The 22,246-nt window shown below is 46.1% G+C and overlaps 1 protein-coding gene across 1 annotated transcript in view; it reads right to left on the reverse strand.

Annotated features, from left to right (window-relative positions):
* Positions 1-22,246, reverse strand: part of shq1 (SHQ1, H/ACA ribonucleoprotein assembly factor) — a 40,536-nt gene that overhangs the window by 9,882 nt on the left and 8,408 nt on the right. Inside the window, 4 exon segments of the mRNA XM_046342807.1 lie at positions 3,766-3,886; positions 6,876-6,999; positions 13,494-13,547; positions 14,695-14,852. Of these exon segments, the coding sequence (XP_046198763.1) occupies positions 3,766-3,886; positions 6,876-6,999; positions 13,494-13,547; positions 14,695-14,852 (457 nt within the window).

Below are 22,246 nucleotides of genomic sequence, written 5' to 3' on the forward strand. Positions count from 1 at the left end.
GTAGGTCCCAGGCTCAAGAACTGCAACGCTGCTGGATTTCTCATGCTCAACAGTTTCCTGTGTGTATCAAGAATGGTCTACCACCCAAACGTGACACAAATATGGAAAGCATTAGAGTCAACATGGGCCAGCATCAATGTGGAACGCTGTTGACACCTTGAAGAGCCCATTCCCCAATGAGTTGGGGCTGCTGTGAGGGCAAAAAAAATCCCACATTAGGAAGGTATTCCTAATGTTTAGTATACTCAGTATACACCATCTACTACATCACAGGACCCAGGACCCGGTTCCAGACAGATGAGTGTGGGTAGAAATACACTAGCGGGTACATGAAAAGGATTAATACCAGAGAAAATGTATCCGAAGCTTTTTCACCTGCATTCCACCCTTTCTAAGAATAAAAAAGAGAACTGTACGATGATCAACTTACCATTCCTGCACACGCACTAGACACAGAGTTGCCAGTCCCTGGAGCATTAAAACCACCAGCAAGCCCCCACAAGGCTTTACCGACTCACTTATCTGACCACTGACCTTGTCGGGGGGGGGGGTCAGCTTGTAGGTTGTCCCTGTGGGGAGCCCGTGTCCCCTGAGGGCCTCCTGGGACTGTGGAGAAGAGAGCTCTCCTCTGGGCATTATCATGCACACAATGTGTGTAGAGGCTGAATGGATTGGTGTGAGCGAGAGAGAAAAAGATCCTCGTTTCCTCCTCCAAGACTAGCAAACCCTTGAGCTAGACACTCACAGGTTGCCATGGTTTTTTGCTCTGGAATTTAATCGACCCAATTAATTGATTGTGCGGCAGACAACGGGTAGAGGGGGTGGAATGTGTGAGCGCTGAAAGAGGAAGGGGAAGTTCGAGGCCGGCTGATTTCGCTGAGATAAAGTAACACAGATCTGATGGGATTTTTTGGACTGGTCACAGTCAATCTACATTGGTCTCCTTCCAAGCCTTTTGATGAGAGAAGAGGAAAGACTGAGAAAGAAAACGAGGAGTGGGTTTTCATTTCAGTCTAGCACCACTGCAGGGGTTCGGCATCGGATGATCATCAAAACCACCCATAGAAACTAATGGTAGAGAAGTTATTTTTATTTGATAGTGGCAATGCATCTGATGGTACAAAGATATCTGCAAATTACACAAAATTCCCTGGGTAATGTGGAAACGGTTGTAAGCGCGTTAATAATCCTCTTTGGTCAACATCCTTTATCAGGACAAATACAAAATGGTGTCAGAAGGATTTTCTCCACCCTCCTGTTGACCGGAGAGTGGACTGTCCACTTGTTTGTCTGTGTGCAGGAGTCTGTGGTGGGAGAGGGGTTCGCTGGAGTCTAAATCACTGTGAAGTCTTTATGATGCTGTAAATTTGACTCTGGTCTCAGCAGTCAGAGGGACTTTAAGAGCATGAACACATGTGGGACAGCCCAGAGAGAGCCAGACAGTATAAATCAACCCACTGAGCAACGCATTCATTAAATCGCTGTGTCCATCATGAGCAACTGATCGTGTCTGGGAGTCGACTGTGGGGACGACTGACAAGATACAGGATATAGATGACATCTTATCTTACCACAGGACTCACAGGAAGAGACGGCACAGTCACTTAGCAGGAATGACAAATGGGGGATATCTAGCAGGGGGGAGAGCAATGCTTACACAATCTGTCATCAAACCGGTCACATGCACAAACGTCTGCCACAACAAACCACAAGTGATAAGAGCACTGTCTATGCAAACCACAGCTGGCTGCTGCTTGAGTGCTGCCTGCCAGCTTTGTCATCTCCGATCTAGACTACTGCAACTCTGTTGGCTGGGCTCCCCGCTTGTGGCAGCAAACCCCTTCAACTTATCCAGAACGACGCAGCACGCCTGGTGTTCAATCTTCCAAAGCTCTCCCATGTCACCCTGGTCCTCCGCACACTCCACTGGATTCCAGTCTAAGCTCACATCATCTTCAAGACCCTGGTGCTTGCCTACAGAGCAGCGAAGGGAACTGCCCATTCCTACATTCAGACTATGATCAAACCCTACACCGCAACCCAAGCCCTCTGTTCTGCCACCTCTGGTCTCTTGGCCCTGCCACCCCTACAGGAGGGCAGTTCCCGCTCAGCCCAGTCAAAACTCTTCTTTGTCCTGGCACACCAAGTGTGGAACAAGCTTCCATCTAATGTCAAGACAGAGGAGTCCCTGCCCATCTTCCAAAAACGTCTGAACCCTATCTCTTGCTACGATTGGGATATGTTGTGGTTTCACCGTGAATGCACTGATGTAAGTCGCTCTGGGAAAAAAGTGTGCGCTAAATGACTTATGTAAATGCCTGCTAGCTCATAGAAAGACAGCTCTCCTCTCTGCTGCTTTGAATGGCAAGTGGACTGCTCGCTTTTATTCCACATTCAGAAGGGAAAGAAATGTAGTCTGTGCAGCACAACAATATAGGATAGGTATGAAATGTCAATCTGGGAATTGATTCACAGTAAAACAATGGAATGGAATGCCTGGGCTCTAGAGGTTTCCCCAGCCAGGTGCCCTGAGGCAGCATCTTCAACAGGAGAGGGTTAGTAACTCTTCCTGGATGCTGGACAGCCTCTGTCTCTATCTCTCCATCTCTCTGCTGACACCACAGCTGATATGAGCCAGGTCTCAGGGCAGAAAGAAAACAAGCTTTGCTTATCGACTGAAAAATGTAAACAGAAAAGGGAAATGTAACAATTCAATCATAGGTAAAGGTGGCGAGCACAAGGTCTAATCCATTTAATGATCGATGCAGGGTTGCAGCCAGTGGAAGCCAGCTTGTTGATAGGTCAAGCTGACATTTGGCTCCAATGTACAGCGGTGGAAGGGAAGAGAGGGAGGCGGATTGGAAAGCACTCAACCGCAGATGCCCTCCTGCCGTTTCATCTCCTTGACTGACTGAAATGAGACTGATTGAGTTTTCCAGTGGCTTGACAGTGATGCTGCTTCTGCTCAAAGCGTACGCTGAGCTGAGAGAGCACTCAAGACCAAGTCTCTCTGTTCTCTTCGTCTGCTGCAGCGAAACAGACAGACCGACCGGGACTGCAGCTCCGATCTCCACCATTGATTTTTATACATCTATTATTAATTGGCCATCGAGGCGTTTTCTTTTCCAGAGAGAAAAGCTCCATCAAACACCGGCAGAGCTTTTATCATGTCTGCATCTGGGCGCTGGGCCTACATCATCACCGGCGCACATTTTTCAAAATTCAGGCTTTTTCCAGACTAGCACACCACTCGGCTGAACCCCTGCCAAGAATCAAACAGAGCTCATTACCGAATAATGCCCTTGCAGGCTTACAACGTGTAAGTAATTGTAAAATATGTACACTGGTGAGGAAAGAGCCATGCATGCTATATCAATTAGGGAAGAAACTACACAGATCTCTCGAGAGTTGACACGCATCTTGTACTGCACAGTGCACTGTCCATCTGCTTCTTCTAATCTGTGTGTACTGTCACAGAGGCTTCAGTCTCAGTCACTGGGACTCCACTGCAGCACTGAGGGAGACAGTACAGTCCACACGCTCTCCAATGGCACCTTTGACATGGGAGAATGGATACGTCTCACAACGTCTCTGTCAGTCAAGTGGCCGTGCTGTGACAAATGACTCATCTAATCCTCTCCAGTGCAGCGCACTGAAGCAGCATGAAAGCCACTTTGCTTGGCCCCTGGACCTGGGAGGTAATTATGCTCTAGGGCTGAAGGTCCCTGCAGAGGGAGAGAGAGGATGGGGGGGTAGTGAACTTACTTGACCCTCTGGATCCAGACGCAGTAGTCTGTGATGTAGAGGTCGTTCAATATGTAGGCCGGTTCATTCTCCCGGAAGACTTTGTGAATATCCAACAAGCACTTCAGGATGCAGGCTTTCCCTGGACAGGAAAAACAGAAGGAGTAGAAATTGAAAAATGTTATTTTATGGCAATGTGAAGAATGGTAAATATAGCAGTGTTGCTAGCAGGGACTGAGGTCCCAAAAATCTCAATTGTTCCATGCAGCCTTCCTTCAAATTATAGGCTGAACAGGCTATGGAAGATCATGTGAGCATTGCAAGACTATCCTATTGCAGACTACTGACAGTCATTTACACTCATGACAGAGAGAGCAATTTATCAACTTTCAGGCCTCCTTTATCTAGTTTATATAGTCCAGAATTTTAACTCAAGTGGGCCAAGATAATGCAAAGGGTTCATTTCATACCGGTTTATGGAGAAAAAAATTGGGCCCGATTTTCCTCGAAGGGAAAGCCAAAGATTACCATTACAAAATGGGACACACCTGGAGGGAGCCACGTTTGATCCATTACATTTGCTGTCACAAGCCCCAGGTCGTATAAATAGCCCCTTTATGGGACAGAGCCGGCCCATTGCAGAGCACGGAGGTCTACAGACAATCCTTTTGTCCGGTATGCAACTTCAGGATTGGCTGGCAGCAGACAGACATTCCAGTCCATTCAAAACAAACAGCACACTCGCTCAGAGGAAAACCTTGCACAAACATTTGGTTCTCATTTAGAGCATGAGCGCTCACAGAGGACCAGGACCCTCAACTCTCCCTGCTTCCAAACTCACTGCAGACAGTAAGTCCTCCCTGCTTCCAAACTCACTGCATACACTAAGCCCTCCCTGCTTCCAAACTCACTGCAGACACAAAGCCCTCCCTGCTTCCAAACTCACTGCAGACACTAAGCCCTCCCTGCTTCCAAACTCACTGCAGACACGAAACCCTCCCTGCTTCCAAACTCACTGCAGACACTAAGCCCTCCCTGCTTCCAAACTCACCGCAGACACAAAACTCCCCCTGCTTCCAAACTCACTGCAGACACAAAGCCCTCCCTGCTTCCAAACTCACTGCAGACACAAAGCCCTCCCTGCTTCCAAACTCACTGCAGACACTAAGCCCTCCCTGCTTACAAACTCAACCCCACCAACCCCACCACATCCCTGGAGGTTTTAGATTGGGGATAGTCCAGTTGTTTCACCTCCAACAGTGCCACGTTATGAATCCTGCACTCGTCTGTTTTTCCCCGCTGATGACAAGTTGAGCCAGTTAAACACGGTGGCGAGCCGTGGCTGATCCCTGGAGAGGGGCAGACAGGCAGGCAGAGTCTGGCCCGGGTGGGGGGGGGCACAGCGACACAGCTGCCACACGGGCACTGGCCACTAACATCCATCATGGCAAGGTGACAAGACAGCATAAGCAACACATTTACACACACGTTCCAAACACTCCATGTGCATTCCTAATGCTGCGCAGAAAACATTCCATTGGCATCACTACCACACTGGACTTGGAAACAAAACACTTCAAGTGTTTCAACTACTGGGAGGGCCATGTGCACCCCAACAGTACTAGCTCATTACAGTGGAGACCCAAACCCGTTCTAGTGTCATATTTAAGTAAAGTAACTGCTCAATTATAGCCAGCTAAAATGGTACAAAGCCAAGAGACATGTACACAGGGAAATGTGAGTTAAGCTACACTGAGGAACCGCAATTCCGGAACATTTCCGGCTCGGTATAGGCTACCGAACTCCAGTGGGTCCTTCGGTCAGCTACACGACAGCGGCCATGCTAAAGCCTCCCTACCTAGGAGGCCCTGCTCTGCTCTCCCTGCCTGGCGGCCAATTGGTTCCAGCCACTTAGCAGGCAGCTGGATGAGCGCCTTGAGAAGGACCGTCCGTGATGCCAGAGGGCTGTTCAAATATTTACCCCGGATAACATTCCCTTTAAGGCCTTAACACGTGGCTCCCGCAAGGCATTAAATGGGTTTGTTTTCCTAATACCTGCCAATGTTTGCTTTCACAGCCATTTAAGTCAAGTGCCTTCAAATTAGAGCACACATTCCATTAGCCTTATCCTGACAAATGAATTAGCTGTGTGGAGTAAAGCTGTGAGGAAACGTGTCGTGCCCTCTCAAGACGTACGCCAGCCAGACTGCATTATTGTAGCTTTACAGTTCATTAACGAGAGCCCCATTACTCACTCTCACCTGATGCACGTAAATAAAGACATTTGCAGAGGCAAACTCATTGAAATGAAGAGGCACTTGCTATCGTTTGCCTGGTTAGACTAAATATCACCAATTAGGTTAGTTTGCATTTTCCAGCACATAAACAAAATGGGTATGTGACTGTTGAACAAATGTCCAGCATCAGGAGAGAGAATGAAAAGCGTCATTAGGCTACAACAGGTGAAGTTGTTTCTAGAGGATGCAGGTAGATGGTGTAGTGTATTACAGGGAAGCCCCCTTCACAGTGACAACCTGGGATTCTCGGATTCATTCAGCATGTCTGATCTAATCTGGAGTTTAAAAAGACTTAATTTGCTGTCATTTACAAGCATTCAAATCCCCACAAACCAGCTAATCTCACCCCACACACATCCTAAATATGTTTACATGGCAGAGCCTTCATCTAGCTATAAAGATGACTCTTTGCTAGGAGATAAAGTCAACAGTCCGTAAAGAACAAATCCACACTTCCTGCTTGGAGAGGTTGCTCTGCTTGTGGTGGTATAGTGATGTATGACTGTGGGTGCATGCTGGCTGTAAAGCAGTCCTTCTGTCAGTCTCCAAAGCACTGAACAGGCAAGCTGCAGCCCACAGCTACCATGCAAGCTTTGCCTTCAACCGAAATGCATCAAACCACATACGGTCCCTCAGGAGTCTCAGAAAACATTGGCCGGAGTCCAGAGACACATTAATTGGAAGGGAAACTAGGCCATATTGAGGGCTTTATAATTTGGGCATGACACGGAGGCTGCCAATACTGCTCTAACCAGCATTCACAAAGTGGCTATTGAGGTGTGGAGCTGCCTCAGGTCAGGGCGAGAGGTCACAGAGAGCATCGTCTAGACTCACCTGACTGGAAGACCCGAGCCGCATCCTGCACGGCTGCAGAGACCAGAGAAAAGTGCCTGTAGAGCGGGTAACACAACACCCTCCTCCCAAAGGACACCAAGACCTCCTGCATCGAGCTGTATGTCTGAAAGGCAACAACAAAAAAGACATGCTGCATTTTCCTCATGGCCACTCACTATAAAAAGACTAATCTTACAAAAAAGAAAAGGGACTTCACTTCCTCTTAAAATGTTTGGCAGCCTCTTGCTTTTCTCCTTCCCTCCAGCATGAAGCAGGCTAGGCCAGCCCACTCCTAATTGCAGTCATTGGTAAACTAATTACTCCTAACGACTTCCCTTTCATAGAGGGGGAAACGGGCGAGGAACTCTTAAACACCTTCTGCAGTCGCCGCCTCTTAATTGTTGCTGGTCCTTAATCACTGTGTAAACTCAAGGCTTTTCTCCGCTTTTCTCTGCACCAGTGGACAAAAGAGCTGAGAGAGAGCCCTCTGCTTTCTCTTTTTATTAATTCTCCCTAGCTTGTTAAAAGTGCACTCAGAGTGTGACTCGTTGCATGTCATCAGGGCTCATCCCCTCTCCCCCGGGGCTGTTTAGCAGCCTGCCTGTAAATAACACTCAGCCGCACAACAACCACCAACCTGGTCTGTCTGGTTAGGAGGCTGGTTAACATCGAGCAGATGGAGAGGGAGGGGAAAAGAGGGAGATAAGGGTGAGAGTGAGACGAGGGAGAGGAAGAATAAAGAGAAAGACAAAAACAGGGGGGGGGGAAACAGGGAAAGAGAGAGATGGGGGGAAGAGACCTAGTAAGGGAGAGGGTTAGAGAGAGAATGAGAGCAAAAGCGATAATGAGCAAAAGAGTGGATGAGAGCGAGTGAGACAGAGCAGACGAGAGAGAGTGAGTGGGTGGGTGGATGAGAGCGAGAGCGACTGAGAGGGCGCGTCCCGTCAGTCTCTCCCAGACAGATAGCTCTACTGACGAGGGCTTTCAGGCAGCTGCAGGATGTCATTACTACCTCCTCCATTATCACCATCATGGCCAAACTGCTACCGCTCAGACTGCGGCATCCGATTACCAGCCCTTATTGTCAGGTTCAGAGGGAAAATGCTACTGATTAAGGGGCTCGCACATCCCAAGGTATAAGACGAGCGGCACACACGCCCTGCTGCACGGTCCTCTACTGCACACACACAGTATCGATTGGCGAGCAGACGGCCATCTCACTCCCTCTCCGCCTGTCTGTCAGTTGGGAGCACACACACACACACACACACACCTGGGCCTGTTCACAGCCTTGGGGCACACCTTAATACTCCTACCTCTGACACACAAACTCACACACACAAACCTAAGAGGAACCAATTGTCATAGCTATACCCTGGCCTTCTCTTCGTCTACAAAACAATGCACTACCAGTGCACCAGATGGAGATGACAATCAGTTTGTTTATATACAGTGCATTCGGAAAGAATTCATCCCCGTTGACTTTTTCCACATTGGGTTACGTTACAGACGTATTCTACAATGGATTAAATGGATTTTTCCATCAATCTACCCACAACACCCAATAATGACAAAGCAAAAAGTGTTTAGAAAATGTTACAAATATATATATATTTGAAGTTTACACTGAAATATTACATTTACATAAGTATTCAGACCCTTTACTCAGTACTTTGTTGAAGCACCTTTGGCAGCGATTACAGCCTCTAGTCTTCTTGGGTATGACGCCACAAGCTTGGCACATCTGTATCTGTGGAGTTTCTCCCATTCTTCTCTGCAGATCCTCTCAAGCGCTGTCAGGTTGGATGGGGAGCATCATTGCACAGCCATTTCCAGGTCTCTCCAGTGATCTTTGATCGGGTTCAAGTCCAGGCTCTGGCTGGGCCACTCAAGGACATTCAGAGACTTGTCCCGAAGGCACTCCTGCGTTGTCTTGGCTGTGTTCTTTGCTCCGTTCATCTTTCCAACGGTCTTGACAAGACTCCCAGTCCCTGCCGCGGAAAAACATCCTCAAAGCATGATGCTGCCATTACCATGCTTCACCATAGGGATTGTCCCAGGTTTCCTCCAGACTTGACGCTTGTCATTGAGGCCAAATAGTTCAATCAGACCAGAGAATCTTGTTTCTCATGTTCCTTTAGGTGCCTTTTGGCAAACTCCAAGCGGTCATGTGCCTTTTACTGAGGAGTGGCTTCCATCTGGACACTCTACCATAAAGGCCTGATTGGCAGAGTGCTGCAGAGATGGTTGTCCTTCTGGAAGGTTCACCCATTGCCACAGAGGAACTCTGGAATCTGTCAGTGACCATTAGGTTCTTGGTCACCTCCCTGACAAAGGCCCTTCTCTCTCCGCTCAGTTTGGAAGGGCGGCCAGCTCTAGGAAAAGTCTTGGTGGTTCCAAACATATTTTTTTAATACTTTTCCCTCAGAGCTCTAGGGGAAATTCTTTCTACCTCATGACTTGGTTTTTTCTCTGACATGCACTGCCAACTGTGGGACCTTACATAGGCAGTTGTGTGCCTTACCAAATCATGTCCAATCATGGACAAAATGAACACCTATGTGAGAATGCTATTCATTGACTACAACTCAACATGCAACACCATAGTACCCTCAAAGCTCATCACTAAGCTAAGGAACCTGGGACTAAACACTCCACGTCCGTAGCCATGAAGTGCTTTGAAAGGCTGACAATGGCTCACATCAACACCATCATCCCAGAAACCCTAGACACACTCCAATTTGCATACTGCCCAAACAGATCCACAGATGATGCAATCTCTATTGCATTCCACACTGCCCTTTTCCACCTGGACAAAAGGAACACCTATGTGAGAATGCTATTCATTGACTACAGCTCAGCATGCAACACCATAGTACCCTCTAAGCTCATCACTAAGCTAAGGAACCTGGGACTAAACACCTCCCCCTGCAACTGGATCCTGGACTTCCTGACGGGCCACCCCCAGGTGGTGAGGGTAGGTAGCAACACATCTGCCACACAGATCCTCAACACTGGAGCCCCCCAGGGGTGCGTGCTCAGTCCCCTCCTGCTCCCTGTTCACCCACGACTGCATGGCCAGGCACGACTCCAACACCATCATTAAGTTTGCAGACGACAACAGTGGTAGGCCTGATCACAGACAACGATGAGACAGCCTATAGGGAGGTGGTCAGAGACCTGGCCGGGTGGTGCCAGAATAACAACCTATCCCTAAGCTAAGGAGAGGATTGTGGACTACAGGAAAAGGAGCACCGAGCACGCCCCCATTCTCATCGACGGGGCTGTAGTGGAGCAGCTCGAGAGCTTCAAGTTCCTTAGTGTCCACATCAACAACAAACTAGGAGTGCCAAGTCTAGGACAAAAAGGCTTCTCAACAGTTTTTACCCCCAAGCAATAAGACTCCTGAACAGGTAACCAAATGGTTACCGGGACTATCTGCATCGTTTGCCTGCCCCCCCCAACCCCTCTTTTACACTGCTGCTACTCTCTGTTTATCATATATGCATAGTCACTTTAACCATACCAACATGTACATACTACCTCAATTGGCCCGACCAACCACTGCTCCCGTACATTGGCTAACCGGGCTATCGGCATTGTATCCCACCACCACCTATTTTTATGCTACTGCTACTCTCTGTTCATCATATATGCATAGTCACTTTAACCATACCAACATGTACATACTACCTCAATAAGCCGGACTAACTGCTGTCTGTATATAGCCTTGCTACTCTTATTTTCAAATGTCTTTTTACTGTTGTTTTATTTCTTCACTTACCTACCTTCCTATACACACACCTTTTTTGGGTTAGAGCCTGTAAGTAAACATTTCACTGTAAGGTCTACACCTGTTGTATTCAGGGCATGTGACAAATAAACTTTTATTTGATTAGAGACCAATAAAGGTGTAGAAACATCTAAAGGATGATCAATGGAAACAGGATGCACCTGAGCTCAATTTTGAACCTCATAGCAAAGGGTTTGAATACTTAAGTAAATGTGAATAAAATGTAAGAAAGCTATTTTCACTTTGATGAGGAAAATGTTTTATTTAATCCATTTTAGAAGAAGGATGTAACGTAACAAAATTTGGAAAAGGTCAAGGGGTCTGAATACTTTCCGAATGCGCTGTATATACAGTACCAGTCAAAAGTTTCCACCTACTCCTTCCATGGCTTTTCTTTATTCTACAATGTAGAAAATAGTAAAAGTAATGAAGATATCAAAACTATTAAATAACACATTTAGTAACCCCCCAAAAAGTGTTAAATCAAAATATATTTTAGACTCTACAAAGTAGCCACCCTTTACCTTGATGACTGCTTTGCACAATCTTGGCATTTCTCAACCAGCTTCATATGGAATGCTTTTCCAACAGTTTTGAAAGAGTTCCCACATAATCTGAGCACCTGATGGCTGCTTCTCCTTCACTCTGCGGTCCAACTCATCCCAAACCATCTCAATTGGGTTGAGGTCAGGTGATTGTGGAGGCCAGGTCATCTGATGGAGCACTCCACCATTCTCCTTCTTGGACAAATAGCACTTACACAGCCTGGAGGTGTGTTGGGTAATTGTCATGTTGAAAAACAAATTATTGCCCCACTAAGCGCAAACCAGATGGGATGGTGTATCGCTGCAGAAAGCTGTGGTAGCCATGCTGGTTAAGTGTGCCTTGAATTCTAAATAAATCACTGACAGTGTCACCAGCAAAGCACCCCCACACCATCACACATCCTCCTCCAAGCTTCACTTTGGGAACTACACATGCAGAGATCCTCCGTTCACCTAATCTGCATCTCACAAAGACACAGAGGTTGGAACCAAAAATGTCAAATTTGGACCCATCAGATCAAAGGACAGATTTACACCGGTCTAATGTCCATTGCACGCATTTCTTGGCCCAAGCAAGTCTCTTCTTCTAATTGGTTTCCTTTAGTAGTGGTTTCTTTGCGGCAATTCGACCATGAAGGCCTGATTCACGTAGTCCCCTCTGAACAGTTGATGTTGAGATGTGTCTGTTACTTGAACTCTGTGAAGCATTTATTTGGACTGTAATTTCTGAGGCTGGTAAAGCCAATGAACTTATCAGTAGAGGTAATTCTGGGTCTTCCTTTCCTGTTTCATCATAGCGCTTGATGGTTTTTGCGACTGCACCTGAAGAAACTTTCAAAGTTCTTGAAATTTTCCAGATTGACTGACGTTCATGTCTTATAGTCGTTTCTCTTTGCTTATTTGAGCTGTTCTTGCCATAGTATGGACTTGGTCTTTTACCAAATAGGGCTACCTTCTGGACCACCCCTACCTTGTCACAACACAACTGATTGGCTCAAACGCATTAAGTAGGAAATAAATTCCACAAATTAACTTTTAACAAGGCACACCTGTTAATTGAAATGCATTCCAGGTGACTACCTCATGAAGGTGGTTGATAGAATACCAAGGGTGTGCAAAGCTGTCATCAAGGCAAAGGGTGGCTACTTTGAAGAATCTAAAAAGTAAAATGTGTTTTTGGTCACTACATGATTCCATGTGTTATTTCATAGTTTTGATGTCTTCACTAGTATTCTACAATGGAGAAAACAGTACAAATAAAGAAAAACCCTTGAATGAGTAGGTGTGTCCGAACCTTTGACTGGTACTGTGTGTGTGTGTGTGTATGTGTGTTATATAAACTGAAAATATAAACACACAAAATGCAACAATTCCAAAGATGTTACCGAGTTACAGTTCATGTAAGGAAAGCAGTCAATGTAAATAAATTAGCCCCTAATCTACAGATTTCACATGACTGGGCAGGGGTGCAGCCATGGGTGGGTATTGAACCACCCACTTCGGCTGCCAGCCACCCACCCCCCACTGGGGAGCCAGGCCCAGCCAATCATAATTTGGTTATCTCCAAAAGGGCTTTATTACTGACAGAACTACTCCTCAGCACTCCCCCTACCCCACCTCAAACAATACCGCAGGTGAAGAAGCCAGATGTGGTCTTCAGTTGTGAGGCCGGTTGGATGTACTGCCAAATTCTCTAAAATGACTTGAGGCAGATTATGGTAGAGAAATGAACATTAAATGATCTGGCAACAGCTCTGGTGGACATTCTTGCAGTCAGCATACCAATTGCACGCTTCCTCAAAACTTGAGACATCTGTGGCATTGTGTTGTGAGACAAATAGGCACATTTTAAAGTGGCCTTTTTTTGTCCCCAGCACAAGGTGCGCCTGTGTAATGATCATGCTGTTCACCTGTCAGGTGGATGGATTATCTTGGCAAAGGAGAAATTCTCACTAACAGTTTCTTGGATTTTCCTACTTCAGCTCATGGACCAACATTTTACATGTTGTGTTAATATATATTTTTTTATACAAGCTCTCCACCCAGCTGCAGCAAACTCAATCAAATGGTAATTTCCTAGGGCTGGTTGAGAGCTTTCCTCAGTCAGCGGCTGGAGCAGACACATTTAGATCAATAAAAGCCTTTAGCTCAAGATGGAGCCAGAAGCTGAAAACAGCCAGAATAGGGAAGCCGTGCCCAAGGTCATACTAAGGGATTTATTATTCCATGATAATTTGACTTTAATTGTCTTAAATAAGGGACTGCCTCCCCATTACTTACCTCAAGCCAGCAGAGAGTCCCACTTAGTTTTCTGATGGTCCACGGTGATTCAACCTGCAGTCATATAATGAGAGGACAGAGGTCAACTTCTACACGCGCTTTAGAGAATCAAGGTGGGCCTACAACACATGAGAAAGCAATGATACCAATAACAGGCAAACTCAGGCCACACTCTCTTTAACACTCCGTCCCTAGTGTCCATTACAGATACCTTACAACACGATCTCTGGAAAAGCAGCCTGCTCCTGGCTCTCTAAGGTGTATAAGGCCGTAACACCCCAGATGTTCATAGAACGTTCACAGATGACTTCACAGGTTGCTGTCTAAAGTACGTGTTTACGGCAGTACTAAGAATTACAGCTCCGGATATGACCCAATGATGTATAAAAACACATGAATGTGTGACCATGGTCTAACCTCACCATCTCCCATTGTAGACCTTAATTTAAGCAATAGGGCACAAGGAGGTGTAGTATATGGCCAATATACCACGGCGTGACGTGGAGTGCCTGGATACAGCCCTTAGCCGTGGTATTATTGGCTACACACACCACAAACCCGAGGTGTTCGAATGCTATTATAAACTGGTTACCAACGTAATTAGAGCAGTAAACATTTATTTTTTGTCATAGCTGTGGTTTACAATCTGATATTCAGGGTTCAAACGACCCAGTCTATAATCTATTTTAGAACGAGCAACTGGGTCGAGCCCATAGATATAAAACAAAAAGACTAAGACTGGGTCGCGTCTATGGCAACCTAACCGATAGGCAGCATGGGTAGCACCATAGATGTGTGCCGGGACTACATCTCGTGGAAGGATGAAATAGTATGAATTAATTCATTAGAATTAATTATTTTTTTTATAAACGCATGTCTGTCATTATTTGAATATGTTGGTAACCGGTTGTGTAAAAGTGATTATGTCCTCAAAGGAATTGTTTGGAGGATATACTGGCACGGTTTGGGAACAACACTCATGCCAATGCATCCTCCAAAACACCAGCTTCTTGGGCATTATCACTTAAACATCTATTTCCACCTGTGCAACAACAGACTGTGAGTTCTATGTATTACGGTTTAGTGACAGTAAGACAACATAAAAAAAAACTCAAGATCCCTGTAGGAACTTGGTGGAAGTCCATGTTAAAGCTTTGACCTGGAGGGAGATATAGAGGCTAACTGACGGTCGCTAACTCACGTTATGCTCTCCCTCTGTGGTGCGCAATTCGTAGCAGTATGCCAGGATGATGTCCACCAGGCTGAGCCACACCTGGAAACGGGACTTCTTGTCCAGGATGTAGGAATGGTTGGTAAACTTTCTTAGCTGCTCCTTCTCATCATCAGTGAAGGACACCGCTGAAAAACAACAGTCCACCCTTAGACTCACTGGGTTTCTACATGGGCCTAATCATGCCTGCAAACACATTCATTTCTAACAGTTCATGCACACATTCTACTATGAAGCAAAAGAGGGATCCATCATTTCTATTATGTTGCAGAGATGGCCCACGGCTTGAATTGTGTGAGGAAAACACTAGGTTATCAGTTCTTTTGGAAAGAATCAAAAGTCCCTGAGTTTTTTCCTCAGCTACTGATCAAGATACCCTCCACCCAAACTCAATTGGTAAAGTATAATGTGCAACGTTCAATGCTGAAAACAAAGATAAAGGTCTAGAAGAACAGATTCCAAGTCAGCACTTTTTCTGCAGCTTATGGAACAGCTGAAAGCAATCCTTCCCTTTGCCTATCGAGGACAGCCCCTATACTGAGCCCCTGAGTGTGTGGGCTTGACTGTGCGTGCACACACTACAGCAGCAGTTTCAAATGATCCTCTTGGCTCTGCTGGGAACTGGATTCCTGCTCCATTACATCAGGGCTAGATCCCTGCAGACGGTACCCCGATTCCCTTGCCAGTGCAGCTGCAGCAGCCCTGCCTGGCCAAGCGGAGCACACACGCACACCTCCCCCTTACCGCACCTCCCCGGGAGATCAGCCAGGACGCTGGGGAGAAACTCAGCGCCCCACTGGCCTACATCCAGCAGTCTGCCGAGTGTAGGAAACACAGACTATTGAGGGGGGGGTTTGTTACATAGCGGGATATTATTTTTAAAGATATGGTATTGTTTTGAAAATGTCGCAATAATCTTTTTGTGCTAGTTGGCTATACTTGCACAAAAACTCCAGTATTTTTCCATTATAGCTTGTTCTCCCATTATAGCTTGTTCTCCATCTTTGCAAATAGGGAGCCAATTTGTTCTCCAGAAACGGATCAAAACGTGTTCTCATGGCTCCCCTTTGTCCCTCTGCAGCAGACATACACTATATATGAAAAAGGATGTGGACACCCCTTCAAATGAGTGGATTCACCTATTTCAACATGTATGAGCACACAGCCATGCAATCTCCATAAACAAACATTGGCAGTAGAATGCGCTTACGTGGCACCCTCATAGCATGCCACCTTTCCAAAAAAGTCAGTTCGTGCTGAAGCGCATAAAAATCATCTGTCCTCAGTTAAAATTACCATGGTTGAGCAGTTGCACACAAGCCTCAGATCACCATGCGCGATGCCAAGCGTCGGCTGGAGTGGTAGAAAGCTCGCCGCCATTGGAGTCTGGAGCAGTGATGAATCACGCTTCACCATCTGGCAAGCCGACAGCTGAATCAGGGTTTGGCGGATGCCAGGAGAACGCTACCTGCTCTTAGGCATACAGTAGTGCCAACTGTAAAGTTTGGTGGTGGAGGAATACTGGGCCTGGGGCTGTTATTTATGTTTCGGGGTTGGACCATTAGTTCCAGTGAAGGGAAATATTAATGCTACAGCATACAATGACATTCTAGACGAGTCTGTGCTTCCAACTTGGCGGAAACAGTTTGGGGAAGGTCCTTTTCCAATTTGACAATGCCCCTGTGCAAAGACAGGTCCATACAGAAATGGTTTGTCGAGGTCAGTGTGGAAGAACTTGACTGGCCTGCACAGAGCCTTGACCTAAATCCCGTCGAACATCTTTGGGAACACCTTTAGGATGAATTGGAACGTCGACTGACAGCCAGGCCTAATCACTCAAAATCAGTGCCCGACCTTACTAATGCTCGTGGCTGAATGGAAGCAAGTCCCTGCAGCAATATTCCAAAATCTTGTAGGTCCAGTACATCACTGGGGTCAAGCTTCCTGCCATCCTGGACCTCTATACCAGACGGTGTCAGAGGAAGGCCCTAAACATTGTCAAAGACTCCAGCCACCATCGTCTCAAGGCAAGCAGTTCCGGAGCGCCAGGTCTAGTCTAGATCCACCTCTACCTCTAAAGCCATAAGACTCCTGAACAGCTAATCAAATGACTACCCAGACTACATGTATTGGGGATCAGGGAAAAGTGATATGGCTGCTGGCAAACAGGTTCCTTTGTTTATTTATTAGAACAGCAGTCCAGCTCTCATCAAGATGTTCCAAAAAGTGTATACAAGCGCTGTCATTCAGTGACATCTAGCGAGAGCATCAGTTGCTGTAACTCCTGTTTTTGTCCACATGTAATGGATCTAAAAATACATTTTAAAACAGGATGAACATGGGATTACTGCCAATAACAAGCTAACTGGGCCTGCATAATGCAGCCGCAGCGCTCCATTCATCCAAGAGACATCTGGATGAGATTAGAAGACCTAATGGGACAATCTGGAAGGCACTCACTGATCTCAGCTTTGATCCTAGCCAATCGAGTGTGTGTGTGTGTGTGTGTGTGTGTGTGTGTGTGTGTGTGTGTGTGTGTGTGTGTGTGTGTGTGTGTGTGTGTGTGGGGGGGGGGGGTCAGATGAATGGAGATTAATTTGTCACTTAGTTCCTCCAGTCTTCTGAGCAGTCTGCCCCCATTGTATGGCCCTACCCCAGGTACAGATGGCACAAGTGCCATGGAGCAAATATACCTCTGCTCAATGTGCACGAGGCTGGAAATTACCTACAACTCTACTTCACTCAGAGGCTTCTGACGTATGTCCTTGGTAGTACAGAACAAGGTCGTCAACACTCAATACTAAAGCGCAACTGTTTAAGATTGACATTTTCTGACGTTAAAGATCCTACGAGTCAATGCAATGAATGTAGTGATGAATCACAGACTGCCGCTGGCAGGTCAAACCAGCCATAAGAAGAGCCGCAGGCAGAGACAGGGCTGTCATGTTGGATTAACACCGCCCACTCAGTTCATGTGGACAGTTTGTGGCCTGTCAGTGCTCTGGCCTCGACCAGGGGAACACAGAGGGGGCACAAAGGTCCAGGGTGAGGTTTCTACTTAATTACCACTGGTGTCTACACCCATCTGTCAGCTGACATATACTGTATATCTCTGTCTTACGGGAGGCAAGGGGGGGAGACAAAAACAGAAAGAGGCCAAAATAGGGAAGCTTAACCTCTTGAACCTATGGGGGCGCTATTTCATTATTGGATAAAAATATTTTGTCACAAAAAGATGCTTGACTATGCATATAATTGACAGCTTTAGAAAGAAAACACTGACGTTTCAGAGTGTGAGTGCCACAGAACTGATGCTACAGGCAAAACCAAGATGAAACTTCAAACAGGAACTGAGCAGAATTTGAGGCTCTGTTTTCCATAGTCTCCTTATATGGCTGTGAATGTGCCCTGAATGAGCCTTTGCTTTCTGCCGTTTGCCCAAGGTGTCTGCAGCATTGTGATGATATTTGTAGGCATATCATTGGAAGATTGGCCATAAGAGACTACATTTACCAGGTGTCCGCCCGGTGTCCTTTGTCTAAATTGGTGCGTAATCTTCAGCTGCAGGCATTTTCCCATGGGATTCAGAAAAGAAAGCACACTTCCACGAACTATATATATCATCGAAGAGATATGTGAAAAACACCTTGAGGATTGATTCTAAACAACGTTTGCCATGTTTCAGTCGATATTATGGACTTAATTTGGAAAAAAGTTTGGCGTTTTGATGACTGAATTTTCGTTTTTTTTTTTGGTAACCAAACGTGATGTACCAAACGGAGCAATTTCTCCTATACAAAGAATATTTGTGGACAAACTGAACATTTGCTATCTAACAGAGTCTCATTGAAAACATCCGAAGTTCTTCAAAGGTAAATGATTTTTATTTGAATGCTTTTCTGGTTTTTGTGAAAATGTTGCCTGCTGAATGCTAACGCTAAATGCTACGCTAGCTATCAATACTGTTACACAAATGCTTGTTTTGCTATGGTTGAGAAGCATATTTTGAATATCTGAGATGACAGTGTTGTTAACAAAAGGCTAAGCTTGAGAGCTAGCAGATTTATTTCATTTCATTTGCGATTTTCATGAATAGCTAACGTTGCGTTATGGTAATGGGCTTGAGGCTGTAGTCACGATCCCGGATGGCTCGACGCAAGAAGTTAAGAATTTTGCTCCCACACATTATATACAGTACTAGTCAAACGTTTGGACACACCTACTCATTCAAAAGGTTCTTAATTTGGACTGTTGTCTACATTGTACAAAACTATTAAATAACACATATGGAATCATGTTGTAACCAAAAGTATTAAATAAAAATGTTATATTTTAGATTCTTCAAAGTAGCCACCGCTTGCCTTGACAGCTTTGCACACTCGTAGCATTCTCTCAACCAGCTTCATGACGAGTGCTTTTCCAACAGTCTTGAAGGAGTTCCCACATATGCTGAGCACTTGGCTGCTTTTCCTTTACTCTGCGTTCCAACTCATCCCAAACCATCTCAATTTGGATTGAGGTCGTGTGATTGTGGAGGCCAGGTCATCTGATGCAGCACTCCATCCCTCTCCTTCTTGGTCAAATAGCCCTTACACAGCCTGGAGGTGTGTTTTGGGTCATTGTCCTGATAAAAAAACAAATGATAGTTCCCCCCCCCTAAGTACAAACCAGATGGGATGGTGTATCGCTGCAGAATTCTGTGGTAGCCATGCTGGTTAAGTGTGCCTTGAATTCTAAATAAATCACTGACAGTGTCACCAGCAAAGCACCCCCACACCATCACACCTCCTCCTCCAGGCTTCACAGTGGGAACTACACACGCAGAGATCATCCATTCACCTACTCTGCGTCTCCCAAAGACACTGCGGTTGAAACCAAAAATGTCAAATTTGGACCCATCAGACCAAAGGACAGATTTCCACCGGTCTAATGCCCATTGCTCGTTGTTTCTTGGCCCGAGCAAGTCTCTTCTTCTAATTGGTGTCCTTTAGTAGTGGTTTCTTTGCAGATATCCGACCATAAAGGCCTGATTCACACAGTCTCCTCTGAACAGTTGATGTTGAGATGTGTCTATTACTTGAACTCTGAAGCATTTATATGGGCTGCAATATCTGAGGCTGGTACTCCAATTAACATATCCTCTGCAGTAGAGGTAACTCTGAGTCTTCCTTTCCTGTGGCGGTACTTATGAGAGCCTGTTTCATCATATCGCTTGTTGGTTTTTGCAACTGCACCTGAAGAAACGATCAAAGTTTTTGAAATGTTCCAGATTGACTGACCTTCATGTCTAAAAGTAATGGACTGTCGTTTATCTTTGCTTATTTGAGCTGTTCTTGCCATAGTTCTGGGACACTAAAGTCCATGGAGAACAAGAGCACCTCCTCCCAGCTGCCCACTGCACTGAGGCTAGGTAACACGGTCACCACCGATAAATCCATGATTATCGAAAACTTCCAACAAGCATTTCTCAACGGCTGGCCATGCCTTCCTCCTGGCTACTCCAACCTCGGCCAACAGCCCCCCCCCCCCCCACAGCTACTCGCCCAAGTCTCTACAGCTTCTCCTTTACCCAAATCCAGATAGCAGATGTTCTGAAAGAGCTGCAAAACCTGGACCCGTACAAATCAGCTGGGCGTGATGACAATCTGGACCCTCTATTTCTGAAACTATCCGTTGCATTGTCGCAACCCCTATTACCAGCCTGTTCAACCTCTCTTTTATATCGTCTGAGATCCCCAAGGATTGGAAAGCTGCCGCAGTCGTCCCCCTCTTCAAAGGGGGAGACATCCTGGAACAAAACTGTTACAGACTTATATCCATCCTGCCCTGCCTATCTAAGGTCTTCGAAAGCCAAGTCAACAAACAGGTCACTAACCATCTCGAATCCCATCGTACCTTCTCCGCTGTGCAATCTGGTTTCCGAGCCGGTCACGGGTGCACCTCAGCCACGCTCAAGGTACTAAACGATATCATAACAGCCATCAATAAAAGATAGTACTGTGCAGCCGTCTTCATCGACCTTGCCAAGGCTTTCGACTCTGTCAATCACCATATTCTTATCGGCAGACTCAGTAGCCTCAGTTTTTCTAATGACTGCCTTGCCTGGTTCACCAACTACATTTACATTACATTTACATTTAAGTCATTTAGCAGACGCTCTTATCCAGAGCGACTTACAAATTTCAGTGTGTCAAATCGGAGGGCATGCTGTCCGGTCCTCTGGCAGTCTCTATGGGGGCGCCACAGGGTTCAATTCTCGGGCCGACTCTTTTCTCTGTATATATCAATGATGTTGCTCTTGCTGCGGGCGATTCCCTGATCCACCTCTACGCAGACGACACCATTCTGTATACATCCGGCCCGTCCTTGGACACTGTGCTATCTAACCTCCAAACGAGCTTCAATGCCATACAACACTCCTTCCGTGGCCTCCAACTGCTCTTAAACGCTATTAAAACCAAATGCATGCTTTTCAACCATTCGCTGCCTGCACCCGCACGCCCGACTAGCATCACCACCCTGGATGGTTCCGACCTAGAATATGTGGACATCTATAAGTACCTAGGTGTCTGGCTAGACTGTAAACTCTCCTTCCAGACTCATATCAAACATCCCCAATCTAAAATCAAATCTAGAGTCGGCTTTCTATTCCGCAATAAAGCCTCCTTCACTCACGCCGCCAAACTTACCCTAGTAAAACGGACTATCCTACTGATCCTCAACTTCGGCGATGTCATCTACAAAATAGCTTCCAATACTCTACTCAGCAAACTGGATGCAGTTTATCACAGTGCCATCCGTTTTGTTACTAAAGCACCTTAGACCACCCACCACTGCGACCTGTATGCTCAAGTCGGCTGGCCCTCGCTACATATTCGTCGCCAGACCCACTGGCTCCAGGTCATCTACAAGTCCATGCTAGGTAAAGCTCCGCCTTATCTCAGTTCACTGGTCACGATGGCAACACCCACCCGTAGCACGCGCTCCAGCAGGTGTATCTCACTGATCATCCCTAAAGCCAACACCTCATTTGGCCGCCTTTCGTTCCAGTTCTCTGCTGCCTGTGACTGGAACGAATTGCAAAAATTGCTGAAGTTGAGACTTTTATCTCCCTCACCAACTTCAAACATCTGCTATCTGAGCAGCTAACCGATCGCTGCAACTGTACATATCTATCGGTAAATAGCCCACCCAATTTTACCTACCTCATCCCGATACTGTTTATATTTATTTACTTTTCTGCTCTTTTGCGCACCAATATCTCTACCTGTACATGACCATCTGATAATTTATCACTCCAGTGTTAGTCTGCAAAATTGTAATCATTCGCCTACCTCCTCATGCCTTTTGCACACAATGTATATAGACTTTTTTTCTACTGGGTTATTGACTTGTTAATTGTTTACTCCATGTGTAACTCTGTTGTCTGTTCACACTGCTGAGCTTTATCTTGGCCAGGTCGCAGTTGCAAATGAGAACTTGTTCTCAACTAGCCTACCTGGTTAAATAAAGGCGAAAAAAA

The sequence above is a fragment of the Oncorhynchus gorbuscha genome, linkage group LG03 (assembly GCF_021184085.1).
Source record: "Oncorhynchus gorbuscha isolate QuinsamMale2020 ecotype Even-year linkage group LG03, OgorEven_v1.0, whole genome shotgun sequence".
In the NCBI taxonomy this organism is placed as follows: domain Eukaryota; kingdom Metazoa; phylum Chordata; class Actinopteri; order Salmoniformes; family Salmonidae; genus Oncorhynchus; species Oncorhynchus gorbuscha.